The sequence below is a fragment of the Diaporthe batatas genome (genome assembly GCF_019321695.1).
Source record: "Diaporthe batatas strain CRI 302-4 chromosome Unknown Contig00006, whole genome shotgun sequence".
Taxonomy (NCBI): Eukaryota; Fungi; Ascomycota; class Sordariomycetes; order Diaporthales; family Diaporthaceae; genus Diaporthe; species Diaporthe batatas.
In genome coordinates this window covers 916,836-942,319 of record NW_025408553.1, presented here as the reverse complement: position 1 = coordinate 942,319, position 25,484 = coordinate 916,836, and the positions used below count along the sequence as shown (strand labels likewise).

Genomic DNA, 25,484 nt, shown 5'->3' with positions numbered 1-25,484 from the left:
TTCTATTTGAGTAGGACTTCATGATTCAATACGATTTTTCAAGTGTAGTCTCAAGGAAAATCATCAAATTCCTGCTTTGCCGCTCGGCCTATGTTGTGTGATGATGGAGAGAAATCGATGTTACTGTACTGCATTAACTGGTGCAAACTTCGACGATTAACTTGGCTGTATTCTTTTTGGGGGGCAAAATCCCTCAATCAATCTGTAGAACATGCCTGTGTACAAATCATGAGTTCTTGGCATAGGCAACAATATTGGAATGCATGGGTTAGCATTTTGACAACACTCATCATGACGGCCGTTGGTTGACGGATCTTGCGTGTCCAGTGTCCTGCCTACAGCACAGCCACAGCCCCAACATGACCAGTCTCTTCCCCCTCCTGCCGAAATATCGTTGGCCAAAACAATCTAGTCTCACACTGTTCAGGCCCTTTCAAAAAAGCATAATACTGTTGTTGTTGCTCTAAGTTGTTTGGGCCTCGGACAAGCACCTCCCAGACTTCAATTTCCTTTCCTTTAATTCCCCTGGGCTCTCCTGACGTCCACAACGTTTCCCTCATCTTCCCTCCTCCTCCACGAAATGGAGCGTCTCCCACAAGAAATAGTGGCTAAAGTAGCCGAATACCTTCCCCGGAAATATAAGGGCAAACTCATCCGGCCAGCCCTAGCTACACTCTCACGCTCCTGGCAGTATGCCATAGAAACTTTGACATTTCGAAACCTTGTCATCACAAGCGATAGGCTCCAAAACTTCTGCGCGTCCATTGCGAGCCATCCAACGCGTCGGCGCTTCGTCCGGCTAATCTTTTTCGCAATCATCTTACCAACATACAGCGATGAAGACTGCGCCAACTATGAAACGGCAGACGATCGAGCAGCGAACAACCTTGCCTTCAGTCGCCACCTCTCTGCGCTATTGCAGGAATTATCGCAGTGGCCCGCTGACAGCGAACTGAAGCTTGAACTCTACACCTACTCGCCAACGGATAACGCAGTGCACGATCCAAAAAAGGTCTATTCTGACCGCAACGAACCTGCCATGGGGAGACGGCTGGATCTTTTTCGAGAGCGATACAGCCAGTCGTATATCTCCTTCACAAGACCGCCCACAGTCGTCGTCCCACGCGTCACGTCATTCTTGATGCGCATGGAACCATGGATGGAACACGATCGAAAATTAGACCCTAGTAGCTGGGTTGCACTGACGGCTGCACTTCCTGGCCTGGAGCGCATCATCTGGATAATCTATGAACCCACTCACTTTCTAGCTTTACGCCGTCACCAGATGCACGAGTTCGCCAGCGCAGTCGCCAGCTTCCAACCCTCGCCCGCGTTAAAGGAGTTGAAAATAGGTGTCAGAGAATCGTGGTACCCACACAATGAGAGGCTTCCCAACCTCAACGTGGATGGTAACTCGATCTGCAGCTCTCTGTGCGCGCTTCTTGGAAGAGGCAACATCCAGCGCTTCTCCTACACGGGCCCCATCGACCCTACGCTGTTCTGGCCCCGAGAAACGGACGAAACTCCTTCCTGGGGGTCTCTGGAGACATTGAAAGTCAAATTCTGCCTCGGTAGCCTCGACGGCCAGTGGTTCTTCAAAGGCTCACAGGAAGACTCACGTTGCTACGAGAGCAGCGACATCCCGCTGCCCCAGGACGCGGAAGGTTTCTTCCCGCCAGGGTACTACGACAGTGATGAGCAAAACGATGAGGCGATAGCGCACGCCAAGTCGATGGAAACATTCCAAGACGAGGAAGGGCACATCATACATGCTTCGATGTTCAGGCGCGCCCCACGAGACGAGGCTATCATCCCGTTGATCAAGGCAGTCGCGCGCCGGCTCGCCCACACACCATCACTCCAGAGTGTGCAGCTCAAGTCGGATCGGATGTTGGGAAGGGAGAAATGGTTCTTCTCATACTACCCGCCGGGCCAGATGATTTACTGGGATGAGCACGTCGACTGCCGCGTGCCGGGATTTGAAAACCCCGTGTCGCACGCACGCTTTTTCCTGCGCGCTGGTGACTCGAAGGCGTATGAGGAGGTGGCGGCTTTGCTGCGCGGGATTGGCAGGGCTCGGAATGGGACGGACGCTGTTGTCACGTTTGTTCCATTCTCGCGTTGAGTTCTAAGTTTCTGCCGTCATGCGCGACGCATGATGGTGATCCTACATAGGATCACAAGAGCTAATCCCACGAGCAGCCGGTGAGTATTGCCCACTTAGTCTACTCCATAGGCAATGAGAAATCAGAATTGCATACAGGTATTCACAAAACTCATGTGTATTTTGTTCGTCAACGAGCTTTGCTCGATGCCCGCTGTACGGCTACGGCATTTGAAGACCAGTCTCGTTGGGCAACTTGCCAAATGCCGACCTCTTGGGGACAGCCTCTAGAGATACTTCCTCCAATAAGAAAAAACCTACAAGATACATTATGTAAGCTAAAATCCGGATCACTACAGTCTAAGCTTCTATAGAACGACAAATCAGAGGTAGGCGAACTGAAAAGATACAGCCTCTAGTTTTAAATTCTACGACTTGAACTTTTAAAGATGAGATTAGAGATTCAAACAGTAACAAACATATAGTACACTCATTATACACCTCTTCCTCTTAACATCCTTGCCCTCTTACCCTTCTTACCGTCCTTACCATCCTTCCCTCCTTCCCTCCTACCCTCCTACCCTCCTACCCTCCTTACCCTCTTTACTCTCCTAAGGTCTTATTCTTATCACTACTTTTACCTTAATAATTTACTACCTAATCTTTATACTTTCTTAATTCTTATTATTATTAAAAATATATTATTAATATTATTTATATAAAATAAAAAAAATTTAAAATATTTAAAATTAAAGATATATTAAATTAATTATTTTTTTAAATTAAAGGTTTAATTTTTTTAAATTTTTAAATTTTTAAATTTTTAAATTTTTAAATTTTTTAAATTTTTAAATTTTTTAAATTTTTAAATTTTTTAAATTTTTTAAATTTTTTAAATTTTTAAATTTTTAAATTTTTTAAATTTTTAAATTTTTAAATTTTTTAAATTTTTAAATTTTTAAATTTTTAAATTTTTAAATTTTTAATTTTTAAATTTTTAAATTTTTAAATTTTTAAATTTTTTAAATTTTTAAATTTTTTAAATTTTTAAATTTTTAAATTTTTAAATTTTTTAAATTTTTAAATGTTTTTAAATGTTTTTAAATATTTTTAAATATTTTAAATTTTATTAAATTTTATTAAATTTTATTAAATTTTATTAAATATTTATTAAATATTTATTAAAGTTTTATTAAAATTATTTATTAATTATTTATAAAATTAATTAATAAATTTATATATTTTATTTATTATATTAATTTAAATAGTTTTATACTTTTATAATATAAAATTATAAGTTAATTACTTTTTTATATTATTATTTAACTAATATTAATTTTAAATTAATTTATTTAATATAATTAATTTAATTATTTTTTATAATAAATTATAAAAGTTATTTATATTTTTATATTTTATATAAATATATTTAAAAAAATATAAGTAGTTTTTATAAACTTATTAAACTTAATTATTATTATATATAATAAAACTATTTAAAGCTACTTTAAGAATTTTCACTAACCTAACTCCTAATAATAGCTATCACACCTTTAAGCACATAAGCTATACCATGACATTTTGAGACCTATGTCCCGCTAACTTGATACTAGGGGTCAAGCACCGTTTAATGCATACTTGTGTACTTGTCTAATCTAATCGCATCTGCCTTACGACTTACATGCACGTCATCCCGCTGATCACTCATTCCCAGTCAACCGGTGCATCAAGCAATCACCTTGTACACCATGTGCCAGAAGATGGTACCACTGATCGCCTTGCCATTATAGCCAAGATGAGTGGAGGCGGCGGCAGCAGTTCGTCCTCCTCGCCCACCAAACCACGCCACAGCCACCATCTACCGCCGCTCAAGACGGCCTCACTCGCACCACACCATGGCGGCCACACGCCGCCCAAGCCCCAGTACACGCCGCCCCTCCTCCTCACCGTCCGCTTCTCGACGTCCATCCCCGACCTCCTCCTGGACATCCCCCACCCGGGCCGCACCACCGTCGCCGCCCTCAAGCACCTGATCCGCTCGCGCCTCGAGCAGCCCAACTCCCAGCGCCGCCTGCGCTTCATCCACAGCGGCAAGATCCTCCCGGACACCGCCGTCCTCGGCTCCGTCCTCAAGGTCCTTCCGCCCCCGCCATCGGCAGCCGCGGCCAAGGAGGAACATGACCCCAAGGGGAAGGGGAAGGCGGTCGAGGGCGGCGCCGGCGCCCAGAGGGTCTACGTGAACTGCAGCATCGGCGACCTCCTCACGGACGCCGAGCTGGACGAGGAGAGGCGGAGGGCAGAGGAGCCCGTGCCCGAGCAGCAGCCGACGGGGCGGTCGTCGCCCTACCCCCCGAGCCGCTCACCGCTGCCCGGCGGCGCGGGGTCCGGCGCAGCGGGCCAGGACCAACAGCAGCGACAGCGGACGCCGCGCGGCTTCGACAGGCTGCTCTCGGCGGGCTTCACCGCGGCCGAGGTCAACCAGCTGCGGCTGCAGTTCCGGTCGATCCAGGAGGCGCGGCACACGGCCGACACCCTGCCGAGCCCCGACACGCTGCGCGGCATGGAGGACGCCTGGATCGACAACAACAACGACGCCGCGCCCGCCGCGATGCCGGCTGACGGCGACGAGGCCGAGGCAGCCGCCGCCGCCGCCGCCGGAGGGGGCGAGGAGTTTGGCGTCGCGGGCGTGCTGGACATACTGCTCAAGGGCATGTTCATCGGGTTCGTGTGGCCGCTCGGGGCGATCGGGTGGCTCGTGCGGGACGAGGAGAAGATCCCCAAGCGGATGAGGGTGTTTGTCTATTTCGGGTTCGTGCTGAGCTTGCTTATTGGCACTATCCGGGCTATTGGTTAGTGATCTGCCTGGCCGTACGTCCCAGGGGCCACCTTGAAGTGGACGGCAGTACTGCACTGTGCGGTTTTTGAATGGTCGATCATCAACACTAGCGAGATGGCTGGTGTGATTTACACCAGAGCGCTTGAGAGGTTACCAGTAGTAACAAATAGGACATACTGAGGGTGTCTGAAAGTTTAGATGAGTTAAACGCACATCAGCGTTCAAGTCAGTCAACGACTGCATTTCGGTTCATTGCTACGTGGATCTCTACACCGCATTACCTACGCCGCTATGATGATAATGGTATTTTCCAGTCCAATAACTCCTGTCCAATGGGCACGAGCCAAAACCCGAGATGGCGGCAGCGCCGAATAAAGATGCTTTGCTCCCGTCTGTGAGCACAATCAAAGGTACAAGCTCTGGGCCGCCACGATGTCCCTCTTGATCTTGTTGAGGGACTCCTCAAACTTCTTGCTCAGCTCCTCGCTGCCCATGACCTTGCCGGCCTGGGCCATCTGTCGCAGCAGCTCCTCCAGACGTCGGAACAGGCGGATAAGTGAGCCTTCGTAGGCGTTCGTCATTTTGCTGCGAGACTGTTAGCATTGAACATATATGCGGAATTGTGCGGTGTTGGTTGTTTCGGTAAGGTAAAATGGGCGGTGTCGGGGTAAGAAGCGCCTCGCAAAATGAACTCACCAAATCTCTGCAAATGGCCTGCCCTGTGCCCAAGCGTATACAGTCTCCATGAGCTGCCACTTGAGACTCTGCACATACTCGTCCTCGTTCACATCGAGCTTGCTCTCCTGGCTGACCTTGGCGATGATCCTGGCCTGGCGCTGGATCTCGCGGTACGGCTTCATCAGCTCCTCCTTCAGCTCTTGTGTCTCCACCTTCTCGTCGAAGATGAAGACGCTGAGCACCGACGCGCACACCTCGGGTGTCAGCTCGTTGAAGAAGCGGTTGAACAGAAGCTCCGAGAGGAGCAGCTCGTGGCCCTCGGTCGACGAGATCTCGCACGCCACGCGGGCCTTCATCTGCACGACCTCGGCGTCGTTGATGAAACCCAGGCGGCGGAGTACACGCTTGCGGGACTTGAGCTCGTCGAGCTGGGCGATGCTGTGTGCCTTGGCGATGGCCTTCTTCTTCTCCTTAATCTTATCAGTCAAGGTCACCTTCTTGGAGTACTGCTCCCATAGCTCGGGAAGAAGAGGTGAGCCGTGCAGAGGGTTTGACAACAGCCGCGACTCGAGAACCTCGATCTTTCGCATGAGCTTCTTGAACGAATCATCAGTGATGCCCATGTTCTCGATAGGATCGAGGATGGGGATGCCATCAGGGAATCGTCGCTTGGCCTCTTCCAGGTTCTTTCCGCAGTGGCCCATCTCCTGCTCCGTCTTGAGGTCGCCCTTGACAAAGAGACGAATCTGCCCGAAAGCCTTAACACAGTTGAGAAGCACCGGCACAACTTCGTACCTGCAGGTCTTGGACCTGCTCTCCACAAATGGGCGAACCCCGGGTGGCATGACACCGCTGGAAGGTTGGATGCGCTTGACATCGTTGCTCTCGCCATCCAGCCGCAGGAGGACATCAATGAAAATGGACTCCTGGGGCCGGTGTGGTGGCTCACCGGCTTTGGGCGATCGACGAGACACGAAGTTGATGATAACACCCCAGTCGAAATCCTCACCGCTCGGCGTCTTGATTTGTACCAATCGTCCAGACTGGAGGAATTCAGTGCAGTAGTTGGGGTGCTGTATTACCGCGACCATGTCTTTGGTGTAGTCCTCGATCTGATTTCGCAGGTTGTAGTATTCCTTGACTGTGTTCTCATCAGGGATCACCATGTTATCCCGCTCCTGCTGCAGGGCGATGAGCTCCTTCTCCAGGCCAGGCACGCTTGCAGCGTTCTGGAACTGGTAGAAGCATCGCTCGAGCATGAACTCGGGCGAGATGGTCTCGATTCGTTGTAGATTGAGCACCATGTTGTAGCCCAGGTAAAATGCCGAATTGAGCTTGTCTTGCTCACCGGCCACAATGCCCTTTGCCGTCTCGGGCTCGAGCTTGTCGTCAATCATCATGATAACAATACCGCGGTCATCTAGACCTCGTCGTCCAGCACGACCGGACATTTGAATGTACTCGCCAGTCGTCAGGGGTCGTTGCCTCACTCCGTCGAACTTCATAACCGACGTAAACACAACTGTCCTTGCCGGCATGTTCAAACCAATGGAGAAAGTCTCGGTAGCGAACAGCGCCTTGATCAAGCCCTCCTGGAACAAAATCTCGATGGTCTCCTTCAAGATGGGCAGGAGACCAGAATGATGGACACCAATGCCCTTTTCCAGAAGGGGGAGAATGTGTGTAATTTGTGGCAGCGCCCGATCTTCCTCGGCCAGCTGGTTGATGGCGCTCTGAAACACTTCTCGAACCAGTTGTTTTTCAGACGCGTTGTTGAACGTCATGTGTGAGATGGCGAGAGCCATTGCCTCACAATCCCGCTTGCTAAAGTTGAAGACGATGACAGGGTGGAATGAGCGCTTCATGATCATCTTAATGATCTTCGAGATATCTGACTGCGAGTCGGACTTGCCGCCCTTATTCGTTTTCTTGTTCTTTCCTCTCCCCTTCATCTGCGCGTTAGGGTCCGCGGGGTCCGCGCCCTTCTTCTGTTCAATAAGGGCCATAGCCTTGTTGAAGTTGTTCTCCTTGAAATTACTCTTCTCGTCAACGACAAGGAATATACCCTCGCCGCCAGCTGGGAAAAAGTAGTTCTGCAGAGGCGTTGGCCGGAAGTCCGTGTAAACGACGTGACACGCTTGACGGTGTATTTTGGCAATCCACTCCGCAAATTGGAAGGCGTTGGGGATTGTCGCGGACAAGAAAACATATCGGACCTTGTCTGGCAGCAATATGATGGTTTCCTCCCACACAACACCACGACTCTTGTCCCGGAGGTAGTGGATCTCGTCAAATACAACCCACGCCACCTCTCTCATGATCTCAGAGCCGCGGTATAACATGGATCGAAGAATTTCGGTTGTCATGACCAAACAACTTGCAGTCGGGTTAATGGTAACATCTCCGGTCATCAGTCCCACGTCGCCAAAGTCTGCCTGAAAATCTCGATATTTCTGGTTGCTAAGCGCCTTGATGGGACTCGTGTAGATCACCCTTTGCTTGTTCTTTAAACATTGTGCGATCGCATACTCGGCAACCACCGTCTTTCCTGCACTGGTATGGGCTGAGACGAGGACCGACTCATCCCTTTGGATCGAAGCCACAGACAAGCTCTGGAACGGGTCCAGCTTGAAGCTGTAGGTCCTCGCGGGCTCTGCGGGTGGCTTGTGACTCGAAAGCGGAACGTATTCGTAATCCAGATCTGGCGGCAGGGCGACCTGATGTTGGATGTTGTGCGCAATAGTGAGGGCCTTATCCGCTTCCTCTCCTTTTGCCGGGGCGAAACCTTCGGCGGCAGCAAGCTCTCTCGACTCGGCGGTGGTGAACGTATCTGCCATCACGGGATCCGCCTCGCTCTCCTTCTTCCGTCGCTTCGGGTCCTGGTTATTGTCTTCGTTCTGCTCCTGATCTGGTTGTTCCTCCTCGCCATCCTCCTCCTCGTTGGAGGCCTCTTCGCCGTCGGCCATTTCGACATCTGCGTCGGGAGACGTGCCGTTCTTCATGTGTCCATCTGCTTTTCGCTTCTTGCTCTTGTCTTTCTTCTTGTCCGTCTTTTCCTTCCTCGATGACTTGGACCTTGCAGACGGGGATGTCACGGCGGCCGCCGGGGAATCTACGGCCTCAGCCGCCTGCTTGGGCGGCTCATCGAAGACATCGAAGAGCTCGTCCATGATGGGCCGGATCGCTGTGGAACAGCAGTCTGCTCAATCCCAAACTGTACTCGTTGGCGACTGGTGGGGTCGGCGCGGCGCAATCGTAATTGCAGGGATTTTCGGCCCGTGGCGATGGCTTCAGCCGGAGGCGCCAAACGGAAGGCGCGTCTCAGGAGTCTGAAGGCCTGATGTAGAGGCGGGTGGAAAGTTTATTAGCTCCGCGACAGGGCCGTCAGAGCGGGTGATGTCCACGGACGGGCGGTAGGTGACAACAAGAAAGCTTCTCGAGGTCGGGGGGGGCGCGAGCTACACAGATTGAATCAACTGCAGGCGTAGCCGCATCATTTAGCAGCGATGGCGCTACCAAATCTCGATTCGAGGTCAACTTTTTTGCGATAGGCAGAATTGATAAGCCAGACCGGGGAGAGCGGTGTCAAAGCGGAACCCTGCAACCCTGGCGTCGGGACTAGGAAGGGTCTGCCTGAACTCTCAGGCGAGAATGCTGCAACCCGGGGGACGGGAGAGCTCTCTCTCGTACGACTTCGACTTCAATTGTGAAAGCGGTACTTCAACGTCACCACCCTGAACTACCCGCCCCCCAGCTACACCCACACAGAAGCACTCCTCAAGGTCAGTCCCTAGCCGAAGGCCCGGATGTAATTGATGCGCAATTGATACTAAATTGGTCCTCTGGCCGCAGATGTTCTCCCGCGCCGCTGTCCGCGCGACCACCCAGGTCGCTGGGCGTCGAGGCTTCCACGCCACCCGCTCCCAGATGTCCTCGCCCTACCACTACCCCGAGGGCCCCTACAGCAACATCCCCTTCAACCCCAAGGCAAAGACCTTCCCTCTCCTGTTCTGGGGCTACTGCGCCACCGGATTCGCCGCCCCCTTCCTGATCGCTGGTGCGTTTACGCTCTTTCACCGGGTGCTGCCGGGTGGGTTCGCGCGTGGGTTTTCTAACATGCAGCAGCTTGGCAAACCTACAAGCCCCGTACATAAGCGGCAGACTCGCACATCTTCCTGCGATTGGTGGCATGTACATCACGGCGATGGCATACGCCTTGGGCCGATGAGACGAGTATATGGAGCGCGGATAGAACCGAAAATAGACAACTTCAGCAATCGAGCTTCCTTGACTTCCGCCTCCGATCCTCACTTGCGAGCTTGCGAGACTCAAATGGAGTGAATTTGACTTGGCGTAGGGGGTTGTCTCGGCCTTCCGGTGTCGGCAGGAACTGGATGAGGCAGTGCGCTTGCACAACGTCAATCCACATCGTATGACCGATTTGTCACGATCTTGCGAGTCTCTGAGTTCCTCTGGACAGCCATCACACGTTCGAGGAAGTGAAGGAGGCCCAGAAACTTCGAATTGTTGAGACGGTCAGAGTTCAGACAGCCCATGCTCCAGCGGATTGTAGAATGGGCCCTTGAAAATCCTGTCCCATGTGTCAGCGGCTGTCATTCAACAAGACAGTAGGGCAACATACCGTGCATCGTCTGGCAGCAGTATTGTCTCCGTGAGTTCCGGGCACATGCAGTAATACAGAAGGTTATATATGATCGACATTTCGTATTTGAGCCCAGAGTTCGGCAAATGCCTGAAAGACTCATTTCCAAGGTAAAATTGCAGTCTCTACTCCGGCAAATGGGTCTCTGCGCAATTATGAACATGTGATATGTGTCTCAACACTACTTATTATCCTGGACATGAGGGATGGACAGAGCCCTGCGCCTGCAGTGTCCTGTGTTGTGCGGATCTCCCCAACGTCGACGTCAAGAACCTGGGCATATTCGGTACAAGGCATCTATGCTATATGGCTTGTAAGGGCAAGGTGGCGTAGAAGACTCTCACCAATCGTGAAATTCTAAGGTGTGTCGCGGACGTGGACGTCCGAATTCTTCGTTTTTACATGTGGTATCATAGATGTTCGTGAAGTTGTATACATGTTTATCGACATTCCAATCAGTCGAAGTTCCAAGCCCCTGTTTTCCCAAACATGCCAGTGTCTTTATAATCCTTGATTTTCTCTCCACCCTCGAATAGATCGACCAGGAATTCCTCAAAATGCTCGACGTCCTCGGGCTCGAAGTCAGCCTCACACCTTGGTTTGAGCTCCTCCCAGACCTCTCTGGCCCGATCGACGCTATCGCATCTGCGGTACGCTCGGAGGATCCATTTCGCCATCCACACGTCCACATACAGGCCATGTGTGTTCTCTGCGAGCGCCTGGGTGAAGGCGTTATACACGCTCTCCAGCCGCTGTGGGCCCCATACTTGCCCCTCGGGCCCGCCATAAAGGCCGAAACCCTTGAACAGCGCGAGGAAGACGGCACCGTGGAGGGGAATCTGAAACCACTTCATGTCATCGAGATAGTGCGCAACTTTATCGAGTGCGGCCATCTTGACCGCGTAGTGGTTCAACATGATGCGGTACGTCTGGATGTCGGGGACGATGGGCGATGCCTTCTGGAATTGGCGCCGGAGCTGGGGGTCTTGTTTTGATATCTTTGCGAACATCATTAAAACCTTGGTGATGGCAGAATCGTTCATGTAGTTCCTGTAGGGCATAGCAGGAGCTCGGTCGTGTGCGGCCTTCATGCGCTCGTAGACGCGCTCGGCAGCATATTCCTCCCCGCAGCGGAGGAGGCCGGCAATGACACAATTGAGCACCACGGTGTCAATCATCTCGCCGTCCTCGACCATTTCCTTGTAGGCGGCACGGATGCCATCGCTGTCCATCTTCAGCCCGAAGAAGTGGATCAAGCTGACATGATGGTACCTGTTGAACTTGAAACCACGCTTCTCCATCTCCTTGTACAGCAACTCCGAGAGGACAAAGTTGCCGGCTTTCGAGGCGACGTCGAACAGGACGTTGAAGGTGACCGGATTGGCACTGATGCCAGCGTCATGTTCCATTTCTTTCCACAAGTTCATGGCCGCTGCTGCCTCAGTCTCTGTCGAGTGGCCCACATAGCGAGCCGCAAAGGACAGGGCAGCATTCCACTCCGGCCGGGTAAGGCGCAGGCCACTGTGCTGAATGTCCGCGACCACGGCAAAATAGCGCAACATGGACTTGGAGTTCTTGTCCTCACGGCCGAGACATTTCATCAAGCCATGGCGGATCTTCGCATGAAGGTATGGCATCCGCGGCTCGGGAAGGCTCTGGTACAGGTCGTAGATGTACTCAATGTTGGTTTTGTATGGGTTCCTCAGCCTCCGCTGCACCGCACGCCACAGTTTGGCCAGAATCTCCTGCTCGTGCTCGCCTCCTCCCCTCGTCTCGTAGAACGATGGAAAGTCCTTGTCATCTCGGCGGTCCGAAACGGCTAGGTCGGGTCCGTCTGCTGGCGCATACCCTCGCATGTATGGGTCTCTAGTAAGTTGCAGATGCTCATCGATTGTTGTATCTTGAGTCTGGTCAACCAAAGACAGCAATTCATCCTTGTTGAAGCCCGGAAAATCCGTGGCCACTTTCCCTTCGGCGCTTGAATGGCTCGACCTCGTGGCCGTCGGGGCGCTCGTGAGCCTGAACGTGCACTCGCCGATTCTTGTCGTGTAGCGAAACGGGTTCAACAGGACTGGTTGCGGGGTCCACGAAGAGAAGAATTGTGCCTCAGCTGAGCGGTTCGTCGAGGCATTGTGACCCTGGCCGCGCTCCTTGCGCAGCTTCGGCCGCAATTGCCATCCATGCGCAGCCCTGGCCCCATACACGAGGCTGATCTGCGGCCACGGGCTCTTTCGGAACGGGAGTATCGTGCCGCATAAGGACCCTTCAATTCGACTGGAGATTTTCATGAGCTGTCCCACATCATGCCTCTGCTACCGCCGTGTCGTCAGCATGGAAGAACGAGCCTGGCGGTGCAAGTATTGGCGGCAAACAGAAGGAAGGGAGGAGGAATGGGAGCTTCATATGGAGTGGAATCGTAAAGTCCGGGGAAGCTTTGGAAATGCAAGCTCTGCAACGGCGCGGAGGGTTGTCGCGGTGGGGATTGATAGCGCCGATAAGCTCCCCTGCACCCGCAGCGCATCAAGCTCGGGCGAGCCGCACCCAAATTTTGGTCACTCAGGATTGCGAAGCACTCAACTTCCCAGCGACCAGGCGACAATTACGAACCCGATTCGAGGCCGCCTCCTGGAATTGACGGTCCGGACCAAACGCTGAACATCCGGACGAGCTTGAACTCCCACCAACGCCCGTCATGGGCCGGTCCTTTCGGCCCCAGCGGGTCTACCAGACGGCCAAGATCAACCTGGCTATCCCGCGCCACAGCGGCGAGCGTCCATCTCCCCCAGTATGGCTCAAGGTCATTGAGAAAATACCACCGGCCGAGATCTTGACCCGTCCCAAACCCATACCGCACCGCGATCCGAACCCACGGCAGCGCCACCCGCGCAACATCTTCAAGCCTCAACGGATCACGTACCCAGAGGACGAGCTGCGACGGAACTTCTTCAAAGACCACCCGTGGGAGTTGGCACGGCCCAGGGTTGTGGTGGAGCTCGACGGAAAGGATGCGAGATATGTAGACTGGAGCAAGGGCCTGCGCCAGCCCGGTGTGCCAGTGACCGGTGAATCGTACGTATACTGGCCCCTAGAACTACCGCGCGATCGGTGACAGGGCTAACAGCGGTGCAGGGTCGTTCAGAGGCAGTTGTGGCTTATGGAGAACGTGGAAGGCATTACAAAAGAGCAGGCTTACGACATAGCGCGCAAGGAGCTCTACGATATACGGCAGCACCAAGACATCACAAGACGTATCGCCCAGGAAGAGGCCCGCATGGTTGGGGCGTACTTCGGCAAGTCGAGGTTGGAGGTCAGCATGGAGCTGGAGGACGCGGTATACGAGAAGTGGAAGGTATGGGCAGAGGGCGAGGTGCAGAAGCTCCAGACTGAGCGCGAGAATGCCTATGCCAACTTCGGCAGCAGCGACGAGAAAGCGCTCGAGGTGGAACAACTGGGCAGCCTGGAATGAGCATGGACCGCTTCTGCGCCTGGGATTGGGCGCGATTGTAGATATAGATTAAAGAACCCGAGTGCGGACACGCATTTGCTTCTTAGCCTCAAAAGAAAACCGCCAGGCACAAATCCATGAATTCAGCTATTCATTTGCTGGGCTTGTGATTCCGTCGGCTCTGAGCCCACCTTAGATTTACGTTGCCAATGTTGGGCTTGCCCACAACCTGGGAAAGCTTCTCAGACTGGACGACAAACACGTCAGGGATGTCAGTCCAGTAGAACAATTTGCCAGTGAGCCCCAAGTTGTGAGTTCTTGCCCATGTCTCGAAGAAGACTACCCTGAGACGATCTTGTGGGGCGAGACAGAGGACCTTGAGAGTGTGTGCCATTAGCCCCACGATGAAGCCCGTTCCTGGCCCGTTTGTGATAATAACATGGGGGTATTGGAACTCCTTGGCGTTGGGGGTGCGAGCTCGTTGGGTGGGTATCGTCGTCAAGGCCACTAGAATGTCGAGCGCGGACCTTAGAGAGGTGTAGATTGACGACGCATAGGACTGGTAGACTTTCCGTGCCCGGGGCACAATGATAGTGTCGTATGTACCGGCAGCTTCACCACCACAGGACTGATCTATCAAGCTCTCGAGGGCCTTCTCCTGATTTTGAGAGTGCTGGTCCCCCTCCGTGATAATGTATCGTCGATGTTGGTTCTTGTTCGACTTGAAGCTCAGCTTGATCAGTGCAGCCATTTCCGTGGTGTGGCCGCCAGAACCGAAGACATATAAGTATGAGACAGCTGGCAAGTGCGACAGGTCTGGAGAGCCTTTTCCGTCCACGGCAACATTGATGGTCTTGCTTCTTTTGGTGACGTAGAAATGCCGAGTCTAGACTGTCAGCTCATGAAGGCAACAATCGATATATATGAAGCCCTGCGCGGGCATGTTCTGTAACCTACCACAATCAACAAGCCAAGTGAAGTCAGTCCACTCAAAGTGGTGGCTAGACCCAGGCAGAGAACACATAGTCCAGTGATCAGTACTATCAAAAATACCGTCGTCGTAATAAAGAGGCCATAGAGGGCCACAGCATCTGAGATTTGGGCCAGGTGCAATTCATCATCAGAGGCTGGTTTGGTCTCATGTTCCGTAGACCTTTCCTGTGGCAATGTAGGCGCCATATCGAAACTGATTTCCCATACACACCCATAAAAGGAATTCCACGCTAAATCAGCCTCCTGATGGAATGGGAGCCCACTCTCTGTTGGATATTAGCTAGGTGCCTGAAAGGGTGTCTTTGTATGACCGATACGGACCTCCAGAAGGGGCTGCCTCCTCAAATGTGTCCCTCGATCATCCACTCCGCGAATATTCAACACAATTGTGAAGTTGAGGCATCGAGTTTGGCCCCTGGATCGTTGGTGACCTGTCTTTGGTGGCTTATTCCTATCGACTAATTCACTTTGTCCTTCGCGTTCGCAGGCACCCACTAGTGGTCAGAGCTGGGGCTCCACAGGTGGTGGTGGCCTGTGCGACCTCCGCCTACGCCGGCTAGCTTGATGCTGCTTGGGCTGACCTCATTGTGCAACCATAAGTTTTGGGCACCCTGACGAAGGCGACTTCGAGTTGGCGCATTCTCCGTTGCAGCCTCGAATTTCTCCCCGCCAACAAAGCACTGGGGAATACAAAACAATCCCTCGGGTCGCTCCACCCAACAACCCACCGGTTCGGCTCGCTCGAGTTTCCTTGAGCTTTACGCTTAATACCATGGTCCGGTCGTCACAATGGCGCCCCAGACCAGAAAGCTCAACAAGCCCTTGACCTGCTTCTACTGCAACCGCAGGTCCACAACCAAATACGATGGTTCGATGCGCCGCTTCGAGTGCAGCAACTGCAATGCGACCAACCATCTTGACACCGTCAGTAGTCCCGAGTCACACACACACACCATGGTGTTCTTGCAATACCGACTAACATGTTGCAATCCAGAAAGGCGACATCACCGACGTTCCCGCTGCAAAGAGCAGTACCGTCCCGCAGCCAGCGCAGTTCGCGATCCGCCGAGATCACTCCTCAACATCCAGCCAAGTCTTTTGCGACAAATGTCTCCAGAACCAGCACCTGTTCATATCCTCTCTAGCGCAGTACTTCCCCGAGGACCCCGAAGATCCCGAGTACGCAGAGCGCGAGAAGAACTATTACAAATTCTACAAGGGTCTCATGAAGCGGTACCCGCAATGTTGTGCCGACTGCGAGCCAAAGGTCCGCGAACAGCTCGCCAAGGCGGCGTATACTGCAAAAACGGACCATCTGCGGCGCATGCTGGACCGGACTGCCAAGATCCGAGTCGTCACCACCAATTCTCCTGTCTACTATTGTCAGTCGGTGGGCAGGTGGCTATGGGTTGCCTCTCTCATCTTCCAGCTGCTGTGGCACCTATGTCTCACTAGCAAGGGCCTCGCTGATTATGGCAGGCGGGCCAGAGACAATTCATGGCCGATGCTGTCGATGAGGATAGTGGCTGGTTTTCTTGGCTTCTTGCCGTCTCCAGGTCAACTTTTGAAATGGAGCTTCTGGACATCGGCTATAAGCATCTGGTGGAATCCTCGATGGGTCGACACGTTCAAGAGCAACACCAAACATTTGGTCGGCATTTCTAATTACTATTGCTACCAAGCTTTGATATTCGCTCTCAAGCTTGCCGCGACCTTACTGGTTTCACCATTGTCCAACATGCAAGGGCCGGCACTGGCGTCCCGAGTAACAGCACACGTGTGGATGGCCGTGTCTATCATGTACCTTTACTACGCTGCGAACAAAATGATTCGCGTCGACCATACTCCTCTGTGGACTACGAAGGCCAGCAGCATCGGAGCCAATCCAGCGGCGCCGCCGCCCATGACGCCGAGCGAGACACGAGAGAATGAGGAGAAGAGCATGGCAACCATCCTCGACGAGATCTTACATGAGCCGACGCAGAACAGCCAGCCTCGGCGGCAGTCACTTATGTCACAGTTCTCCGACACTGAGAGTCCAGATCTCGTGAGGGCTCTGCCGGGGACGAGCGCGTACAATCCCAACCTACGCCCATTGGCTCCGAATCCTTTTGCGAACTCGCCAGTAAAGCGGCCTCAGAGCTCTGGTGTTGGTCTCTCCAGCCTGAGTCTTTCCGACTCACCGCGAGCGGGTACTCAGGGTGCGGTCGAATACTACTCGCCGACTATGGAGTGGACACCAACCCAGTCCAAGTATCGAGCGTTCAATACCTACAAGCCAGGGGAGTCCGAGACCAGAAAGTTCGGTGAGACTCCGGTCAACGACCAACCGGGAGCATTTTGGGCCAAGGTACCTCCAGCACCCAAGGCTCCCGCCCAGCGTTTTCTCAGTCAACAGAACACGCCGGTCCTAAGAAGGAGTCCTCGAATAGCGCAGAGTCCCATCACGTTCCAAGGGACCCAAAAGAGCACGCTAGGCGCCCAGCGAGCAGATGCTCCCCCAGCAACGATTTTCGCGGAGCCTAGACTCCGCCCGGCGCAACCCAGGGATGAGCGCGACGATCTCCTGGACAAGTTCGCTACGAGCTTCACGCTTGCTTCGGATCAGAATGACGAACCCCCAGCGGGAGATAGCCGGGTGGGAAGCAATGTATCAACATCTGGGCAACCCCCGCAGCGCAGCACCAGCATATTCAAACACGCATTTCTGTATCTGGTATGCAGTGCCTTCCTCGCTATACTAGCAGCGCGGGCCTACAAGGACTTTGGCTACCTGGGGAAGCTTGTATCCATCCGAGGGAGATGAGCCGTGCTTGCTCGAGCAGCAACGGAGCAAAAGACGCATTCATGCAGTTGTTGCTTTAAAGAACAGCCAATAATGGCAGCAAGACACTCGGGAAAAGGCGGACAGAGTAGATTGGTCGAAAGAGGCCGGCGGCTTCCCTCCCCGCAGCTCGGGGAACGGCGCGCTTTGCTTACGGGTGGCACGAGACAAATGCAAAAGTCATCAGATGGTCACGAGGCTGGCGTTCTTGGGGTTCTGTTTCATCTGGTTCAAGTAAAAGGGCATTATATGGAAGGCACACGGCACAGCATACTTAGAGAAGAGGCTACATGAGAAATGAGAGATACCCTAGCGTACCAATAGAGAAGAAAATGGCAGACAAAATGGCGGCTGGTGGAACTTGTACATGCCAGAATCCCTCCAAGGCGTGAGATCTGAGGTGGTTTGTCTGCCAATGTCTGGTCATAGTCAAATGGAACCCAATCATATGCTGTACCATGAGAAATAATGAAGACTGATCCAGCTACATCCCGCCAAAGGATCGCCACCATCCCGGGAAAATGGCGCATGTGGTTAAGGCTGCGTTCGTTCGTGCCCGGTCTGTCTTTCAGCATATGTACTCTGCTCCTTCGGGACACCGAGCACGCGCGGTGGTCGGGCTGGATGGCTGGAAGACTACTTAAGTAGTTCCACGCTCGGGAGAAACCGTATAGCCCCCGGTCACACAAAGTAAACCCAGTAGACAGGACTCAACCAAGTCCATCCGCGGCTTCGAATGCCTTGACAACTGGTTTCGGAACGAGCGCGAGAACGAATGAACATAGGGACGAGGCACAAAGTCACACACACACAGAGAAAGAGAGAGCGAGAGAGAGGTGTGTGGATACGTAAAAGTGATCGGCACGGGCCGCGCTGTGGGGTCGCGCTAGACAAAGTATGATTTCGCCAAGAAGGCGAATCTAGTCGCCTGTCAAGATGCGAATGACAGATTTCCAAAGCAAGAAAAAAAAGGGTCCCTGCGGTTGTTGTGTGTGTGCCCATCCATCCAGGCGACGGGGTTGGCTGCCGGTGGTGGAAGGTTTCCGAAGCCTTGCAAATTGAGAGTCAGAGTCAGTCAGTCAGCAGGGCCCCGTTAGGCGATTGGTCGCCCCGGTTTTTTGCTCTATTCCCTTTCCAGGGGGGAGGGGGGAGCCGTCAGCCCCGTTGGTCCCCCTTATTACTGATCTTGGTTGTTGATCGGCCACCTTCTCCAGGCAGATGGGCTGCCCCAGATGGATCGGCTGCGATATTGGGGGGAAGCGAGATTTCACATCTCGCGGGGACGGCGGGAGGGGGCGGGGATGTGCCGTATTGAGAGATTTTGGGTGGCATCATCTCAACATGGGCCCTTGTCTGGCTGGTTGGTTTGTGCTGGGTGCCTGGGCCAGTTGCTGGTTTCTCGTTCAGACGCTCAGACGCTATTGTTGCTACCGAGGGACCAGAGCCGACGGGGGTTTGAGGCGGCCCTGGGGCTTTGTCAGGTTGTCTGCCTTGTCGGCTCGTTGGCACCCCCTGGATGCCGCCGTCCCACGAGAGGGCGCAATGCTACACGGGGAGGTACGGTATAGCTACACTGTCACCGCACGAAGGTTCCCGTCGCCGGTCTTCAGGAGAACCCCACCAACCCGCTTTGCAGACACACAAGCGGCGTAGAGTGTCACTCACAAATGGGGTTCTACACAGTAGGCTCGTGGGACAAACCCCATCGGGATTTCCGACTGCTGGCAGGTGACCTACTGGGTATTGCAGTAGGTGTGTGTGTGTGTGTGTGTGCCGTAGGACGATCCCCCTTCTGGGCGATCTAGGGAATGCTGATGCGGCACTAGATTCTGGGGTGCTGAGAGGTCTCGGTATTCGCGACCAAATACACAGTAGTCCAGCACCAGTGAAACACCGTCCCAGCTACACGTGTGTTGAGGGACTGCCTGGCTGCTGCCTTTCTGGTCGTCCTGACCGTCCTGCCCTGCCAGGAACCCCCCACGCTGAGGCAAGGTGACCTGAAGGTGAGGCTTAGGACATCTCGATGTGTCCCCGCGGGGGATCAAGCACAAGCACAAACAGGCCCGTGAGAAACGGTGACTGGCAGACTGGGAACTGGGATATTGGGTAGGTCGTCAGCGTGCACTGCATTTAGCCCGGTCCCCCCACACCCCGCGCCCATTTAGAGACTTGACTTCCAGAGTCTGAATCATAGTCTAGGCCTCTGGTGTAACCACGTAGCAGGACTCGTGACAAGGGGTGGTTTCTCCAGGAATTCGAGCGGGCTCTCTCATTCAAGGTTTGACCTCCACGTTTCCCTGGGGGAGCGCAGGCCAATGAGCTGCCGCAGACGACGGCGTCACGCGGCCCCGGGTTGCTGTGCTGGGTTCAAAACGAGGATGGCAGGGCGTGGGGTTGCAGTGTGTTGGCCGGCGGAGTTTGGTATATTGGGGACTGGGAAGATGGAATTGGTAGGCTGGCATGTGCTGTTGCTCGTCGTGCTCGTCGTGCTCGTCGTGCTCGTGTACAAGGGCGAAGATCGATCTGCGTGCCGGGCGGGCGTCGAATCTGCGAATGCGAAACAAAACTCAGGTGCAGGGACTCTGCGCAGTAATGCACGCAGTCCCTGTGCCTTGGCAGCTTGGTACCTCAGTACCTCCGTAGCTGGTGGGTTGATGGGGTCTCTCCTCGGGAGTTGAGCGAGCTGGGCTGGCTGGCAAGGCGCTGGGGCTGGCTCTAGCTCTGGGGCCAGTCAGCCGGTGCAAGGAATCTGGAGTACCCCGTACAGTAATGCGAGTGCATTGCTCTGCAGTGCAGCGCTGCGGTAATAATAAACTGCACTACTGTATGGGGTTGCATGACGTCGGCAGGCATGTACCTCCATCACGCGACACACGCCAAGTGCGACAAGCCAGACAAAAAAAAAACGTGGACGCGGCTGGGCTGGAGTGTGGAGATGGCTGGATGAGTGCATTATTAAACCATGACCCGCAGATCCCGCGCCGACAGTCTATCTGCGCACCGGCTGACAGACGGGCAGGATCAGGCCGGCAAAGCCCTGACAGTGAAGGGAGTGAGCGAGCGAACTGGCGAGTCCCGGGCCTGGGACAGCAGAGACCACGGAGCGAGACCGACCCGCACCAGCGCCCCAGCGCCCCAGCGCTGCCGAGAGGGTATGATGGAAAAGTCGGCTGGCGGCGTGTGATCTACGCAGTAGAAGTGTGCTGTCGAACACGCTGACGGACGCTGAGGTGGCCGCGTCGATCAGGTCACAGCTACGGAGTACGTACCTGATAGCAGCCCGAGGCCTGGTCTGGCTGCCACACTAGTACTCCGTACAGCCTGCACAACAGCTTGCACAGCTTGCCACAGCTAGAGAGAGAGAGGTAGGTAGTGATGCACACCACACACCAGCGGCCTAGCCCCCCAAGCACCTAGCCCCCCACCACGAGGGGACCGCGCCTCGGACCACGCGGTAGCAGTGGACAGACCCAGCACGCGGAAGCCGCCGGTGGTAGTAGACAAGGCTTTGGCCTACCGGTACTGCTACCACAGTAATTCCGGCCCCGACCTAAACTGAGCCGGGAGACCGACGCCAGAGAAGCAAAAAAGCTGGTCAGCCCTTTTAGGTTTTGTCGTTAATAATCAGGCTGGCCTGGCTGGCATGGCTGGCTCAAAAAGTGCTCTCTCTCTCTCTCTCTTGTCAGCTGCATCTTATTTGTAAAGGCACTTACGTCGGTTGGTCTGAGAAAGAAGAGCTCCATCATCCATGTGCTGTGAGTACCGCATGGTGCAACGGTTCCAAGATTTCATGTACAAGACCCATTTAGGTAGGTACTTGCACAGGCACTCAGGCACTTGTTGCGAGCAAGGGCCCGCCTGGCGCATGGATGGCCTTCTCATAAGCTTGAGGTCGGACTGTAGCTGACACGCCACTGACGGTTAATAAGTTGTTAGCCTCTGCACCGCTGGGTGCTGGGCCGGCGCGGTACGTCGGTACGTACCTTTGTACCCCCTTCCCTCCTCTGCCATGTTCTGGTGTGTTACCGTACCGACCTGGGGGACGTGCCCACTCTTTCCACTTCCATGCAGCATCCCCCGTCCGCCCACTACCAAACCAAGCGTCCCGCTAGGGTGCCCTCACTGCACTGTGGTCCCTAAATCCGGGCCACGGGCTGCCAGGCTGCCTGGGTCGTCGAATAAATCCCCTGCAGTCACCCTTCCTGTTCCTTCCCTCCCACGCGTGCCTTGCATCAAAGCTGCTTTCCGACGTCAAGCCCACCCAGCGTCACCCAACTCGTCCGTCCGCCCACTCCTCTCCCCCGTACACGCTCACAAAAACACCCACTCTTCAACCTGGGACGCGCTCCATCACGCTCCCCTTTTCAGTCTGCTCTCTCTTCTCTACCCACACACCTCCCAACGTCTCGTTTAAGGCCCGCCCACAAACTTCGAGCGCCTTAGTGGTCACCGGACTCTGTCTCGTCAGCTTTCCGGCAAATCTGTCTGCCAGACACAACTGGCACAAAATCCTCTTCTCCCCCAGCCGCCCGCCATCAACCTAACAAGATGGACAACCAATTCTCTTGCGGTCTCTGCACCATTGCTCTTTGATCGAGCGCCCTGGGCCCTATCGGGACTACACACATAGTCCTGAAAGTTCCCTCCGCCATTACAACACACTCTCCTCTTCCCCTACTGACTCAACCCTCCGCCTCGCTTTGCATCTCTCCGCCCTGTCACAGGCGCGCTATCCAGCCAAAGCCTCACCTCACTGGATCACCCCCACGCTCCATCACAACTCATAACTCCCACCACTCCCACCTTCTCACCAGCCCGTCTTTGCTCCCACCCCCCTAGGAGCCGGCTGTTGAACCCCAAACAATCATCCTGTCTGCAAGGCATGAACTTTGTCCTGATACTCTTCTTGGCAAAGTTGGTCGTGGCTATATCACTAGTGGTTGCACAGAATATCCTGTTTCAGAGTCGGACAGGCAGCTTTTACCAGGACTGGTCTCGGAACTACATCTCTTTGGTCAGCACACGCAAGGATTTCAGAATTATGGACGCAGTAAAAGACACACAACCCGCCCAGAGCGGTAAGGGCTTGAGGGAGCGGAAGTCCTTTCTCGGCATGGCGGAGCAGGAGGGCATGAAGCAAGCAGGCGCCGGCGCGGAGGACCCAGATGTTGAGCCTCAGGCCGTGGAGATGCAACGGTCACAGTCAGGCCAGTTGTCCCTGAAGTCGCTGAGGTCCACACCATCAACCTGTTCTCTGGCCACCGAGAACAGCATATCCAAGGACACACTCGGAGGCCGAAACGTGCTTGGCCAGCCGGCCAACTTCGGAACAGTCGTCCCAGGAATCTACCGCAGCAGCTACCCCAAGGATGCTGATTACGCATTCCTCCAGAAGCTGAAGCTGAAGACCATCATGTAAGTCTTGACAACGCACTGCCCCCCAGGTGAGCCCGGCTGACCATGACTTCCAGCACACTTGTCGACAAGGAGTTACCCGAGACATTTGTCCCGTTCATGAAGGCCAACAACATCCAGCACCGCCACATCACCATGCAGGGCACCAAGAAGGAGACCATACCTATTCAGACAATGGCCGCCATTCTTGATGTCGTGCACGACAAGCGCAACCACCCTCTCCTGATTCACTGTAATCATGGCAGAGTACGTTCATCCCTTCCAGCTTTGGCCCATGCTTGTCAAATGGTTCCAATCAGAAGCTAATATTTTTACAGCATCGAACTGGTTGTGTTGTCGCTCTGGTTCGCAAGATTCAGAACTGGGATTCAGAGCGCGTCCTGGATGAGTACAGGGCATATGCGGCGCCAAAGGTTCGAGACTGTGACGTCGACTACATCAGCAAGTTCCAGACTGCCGATATCCAGCACCTGGCTCTGGCCCCCCTTGCCGAATCATTTCCGGTCCCACCCGTGATGGATTTCCGTCGAATCCGATTCCTTCTCGCTTCATTATTCGCCATCTTTATCTGGTGGAACACATTGCGGTTTTTCCGACGAAGCGGCAGTCAGCGTGATGCGATCACCGGCCTTTGATGCTGACTCCCGTTCCGATATCAATTTTTCGCACTTATGCTACCACAATTCGGCCTCGCTACGCGTCCGCTGGCCCACGGAACAGCCTCCTCGACCGCGGAACTGCTGGGCAGCGACCGTGTAGCAGTCTCGCGGATTGGGCATTTCGATGTCACTGCTTTTATGTGTTGGCCACCTTTTCTCTCTTGACTCGGTTGGGACTCTTCACAGGGGTATAGACAGGTTATTATTGGGGGCTATCAAGAGCTGAGATGTCCTCCTGGCGTTTTAAGGACAAGGGCCGGCTCTGTTGATTATCGAGTCGACGTTTCTTTTGTTTACCGGCTAGTGTACTGTACAGAATAAAAGTTGAGTGCTGTTGTGCTATAAAGTCCTCGGTAGAGGCTCGAGGGCCGAGACGGCATGGAAAGAGTTATACCCGGGCAGCCTCTTGATGAGGTCTGGTTTGGAGTAAATGATACATGGAGCTCCTGCAGTTCCTCGTCCAAGTATTTACATAAAGATGTGACCGAGCATCCCAGTGACAGTGTTGTTGTTTATGCGGAATCTGTGTGACGGACGCCTTGAGCGTGCATTTCTTCTTTGAGCCGTTGCAGCTGCACTGCTGGACAGCCATGCTGCAGCCAGCCCATGGGCGGGAACCAATCCCTCCAGGAACATGCAGACATTCCATTGAGTCTCGACTCCCTCATCTTCCGACACATCACAACAAACACAGGGGTCAGCGTCTCACAGAGAGAAAGGCAACCGCCTTAACCCACCCACCCACCCAGGCCCCTCACTGCTTCTCAATCCCCCACCGGTCCCTCTCCTTCCTCTCGACGCGCTCTGCCTCCCTGTCGCCCACGGCATACGCATACCCCCCACCCACGGCGTTAACCATCCCCAGGCCCATGGCGGCGCCGCGGACGGCACCCCTGGCGGTGAACCTCCCGCGCAGGCCCGCGGCGGGCCGCCTGCGGGCGGCGAGGAGCACATACAGGCCGGACCAGGCGGCGGAGAGCCCCGCGGCGTCGATCTTGAGGCCGGCGACGCTCAGGTAGGAGCTGAGGAGGAGCATCGGGGTGAAGACGAGCATGGGGAGCTTGTGGAAGGGGCGGAAGTGGAGGGAGGTTATCAGGGTTGCTAGGCCCATTGGGGGGAGGGAGGATACTATTTTTTTTTCCTTGTTAGACTACGTGTGTGGTTTTGTTTCCTGGTGAGTGAGGAAGGCGGGCATGTGACAGTTGGGGGGGGGGGGGGTGAGGGTGTGGATGAGAGAGAGAAAGAGAGATGAGAACGTACGGCCCCAGCCGTTGAGGCGGGATGCTAGCGACCTTGTTGGCTCTGGCTGGTCTGGTGTTGCCATGGTTAGGTAGGTTGAGGATGTGAATTTCTAGGGATGAGTTCTCTGGGCTGCGAAGCTCAATGGCTGGCTTGCTGGCTGGGTTGTTCAAGATGTGTCTGTCTGAACTTTTTCTCAGTTAAGGCTGAGAAAAAAACAGTGACGTGATGTGCACCGAATGAAGAGCTTGCAGGGGTCCTAACTGACTGAACGATCGATACTGTGGTAACTAACTGCCCGGCCAGCCTGTCTCTTCTAAGAGAACTCTTTGCTGGGCAGACTATTACTTCTCTTGAGAACCTTGGAAGTTATTGGCTTTTGCTTGGTTCAATAGTGAGATGTGAATGCCATTTTGATCCACAATAAGTGGTTAGGTACTCGGTATAACTCTTCAACATTCCTCTTCAGGGTCTCTCTCGTTGGAGAGCTACGTTGGGGTTGCTTTGGCAGGGGTCTCTGCTCTGCTACGCCAGTACGCCTGGACTAGACCACTCTGCCCAGGCTGACTGCTGACTGCAGGGCGGAGGCCGGTTGGCCGGCAAGGTCGGTCGGGCAGGGGAGAGAGCA

The 25,484-nt window shown here is 53.8% G+C and overlaps 9 protein-coding genes across 9 annotated transcripts; 5 read left to right on the top strand and 4 right to left on the bottom strand.

Annotated features, from left to right (window-relative positions):
• Positions 1-580: 580 nt before the first annotated feature.
• On the top strand, positions 581-2,125 carry KVR01_006332 (uncharacterized protein; the record flags this gene model as incomplete). Its single annotated transcript, XM_044784930.1, has 1 exon — positions 581-2,125. One exon carries the CDS (start codon positions 581-583, stop codon positions 2,123-2,125), a length of 1,545 nt encoding a protein of 514 aa, XP_044645135.1.
• A 1,682-nt stretch (positions 2,126-3,807) lies between these two features.
• Positions 3,808-9,156, bottom strand: KVR01_006075 (ATP-dependent RNA helicase MTR4). The gene is made up of 2 exons (XM_044786181.1): positions 5,637-9,156; positions 3,808-5,525 (listed from the first exon to the last, which is right to left on the bottom strand). Exons 1-2 carry the CDS (start codon positions 8,786-8,788, stop codon positions 5,345-5,347), a joined length of 3,333 nt encoding a protein of 1,110 aa, XP_044644878.1. The 5' UTR covers positions 8,789-9,156; the 3' UTR covers positions 3,808-5,344.
• Positions 3,900-4,958, top strand: KVR01_005766 (uncharacterized protein; the record flags this gene model as incomplete). Its single annotated transcript, XM_044793298.1, has 1 exon — positions 3,900-4,958. The coding sequence occupies one exon, from the start codon at positions 3,900-3,902 to the stop codon at positions 4,956-4,958; it is 1,059 nt and encodes a 352-aa protein (XP_044644569.1).
• Positions 9,157-10,736: 1,580 nt separating the features above from the next.
• KVR01_005786 (uncharacterized protein) lies at positions 10,737-12,569 on the bottom strand (the record flags this gene model as incomplete). The annotated part of the gene is made up of 1 exon (XM_044782676.1): positions 10,737-12,569. The coding sequence occupies one exon, from the start codon at positions 12,567-12,569 to the stop codon at positions 10,737-10,739; it is 1,833 nt and encodes a 610-aa protein (XP_044644589.1).
• A 404-nt stretch (positions 12,570-12,973) lies between these two features.
• KVR01_006222 (mitochondrial 37S ribosomal protein RSM25) lies at positions 12,974-13,747 on the top strand (the record flags this gene model as incomplete). Its single annotated transcript, XM_044788433.1, has 2 exons — positions 12,974-13,350; positions 13,411-13,747. 2 exons carry the CDS (start codon positions 12,974-12,976, stop codon positions 13,745-13,747), a joined length of 714 nt encoding a protein of 237 aa, XP_044645025.1.
• Positions 13,748-13,877: 130 nt separating this feature from the next.
• Positions 13,878-14,905, bottom strand: KVR01_006002 (uncharacterized protein; the record flags this gene model as incomplete). Its single annotated transcript, XM_044785127.1, has 2 exons — positions 13,878-14,612; positions 14,684-14,905. The coding sequence occupies 2 exons, from the start codon at positions 14,903-14,905 to the stop codon at positions 13,878-13,880; spliced, it is 957 nt and encodes a 318-aa protein (XP_044644805.1).
• A 472-nt stretch (positions 14,906-15,377) lies between these two features.
• KVR01_005958 (uncharacterized protein) lies at positions 15,378-18,779 on the top strand. Its single transcript, XM_044790032.1, has 2 exons — positions 15,378-15,643; positions 15,714-18,779. The coding sequence occupies exons 1-2, from the start codon at positions 15,509-15,511 to the stop codon at positions 17,523-17,525; spliced, it is 1,947 nt and encodes a 648-aa protein (XP_044644761.1). The 5' UTR covers positions 15,378-15,508; the 3' UTR covers positions 17,526-18,779.
• Positions 18,780-21,229: 2,450 nt separating this feature from the next.
• On the top strand, positions 21,230-24,350 carry KVR01_006170 (uncharacterized protein). Its single transcript, XM_044792045.1, has 4 exons — positions 21,230-21,352; positions 21,473-22,958; positions 23,015-23,204; positions 23,276-24,350. Exons 2-4 carry the CDS (start codon positions 22,426-22,428, stop codon positions 23,591-23,593), a joined length of 1,041 nt encoding a protein of 346 aa, XP_044644973.1. The 5' UTR covers positions 21,230-21,352; positions 21,473-22,425; the 3' UTR covers positions 23,594-24,350.
• A 9-nt stretch (positions 24,351-24,359) lies between these two features.
• Positions 24,360-25,239, bottom strand: KVR01_005762 (uncharacterized protein). Its single transcript, XM_044787738.1, has 3 exons — positions 25,125-25,239; positions 24,878-25,040; positions 24,360-24,745 (listed from the first exon to the last, which is right to left on the bottom strand). Exons 2-3 carry the CDS (start codon positions 24,939-24,941, stop codon positions 24,372-24,374), a joined length of 438 nt encoding a protein of 145 aa, XP_044644565.1. The 5' UTR covers positions 24,942-25,040; positions 25,125-25,239; the 3' UTR covers positions 24,360-24,371.
• Between the last annotated feature and the right edge of the window lie 245 nt (positions 25,240-25,484).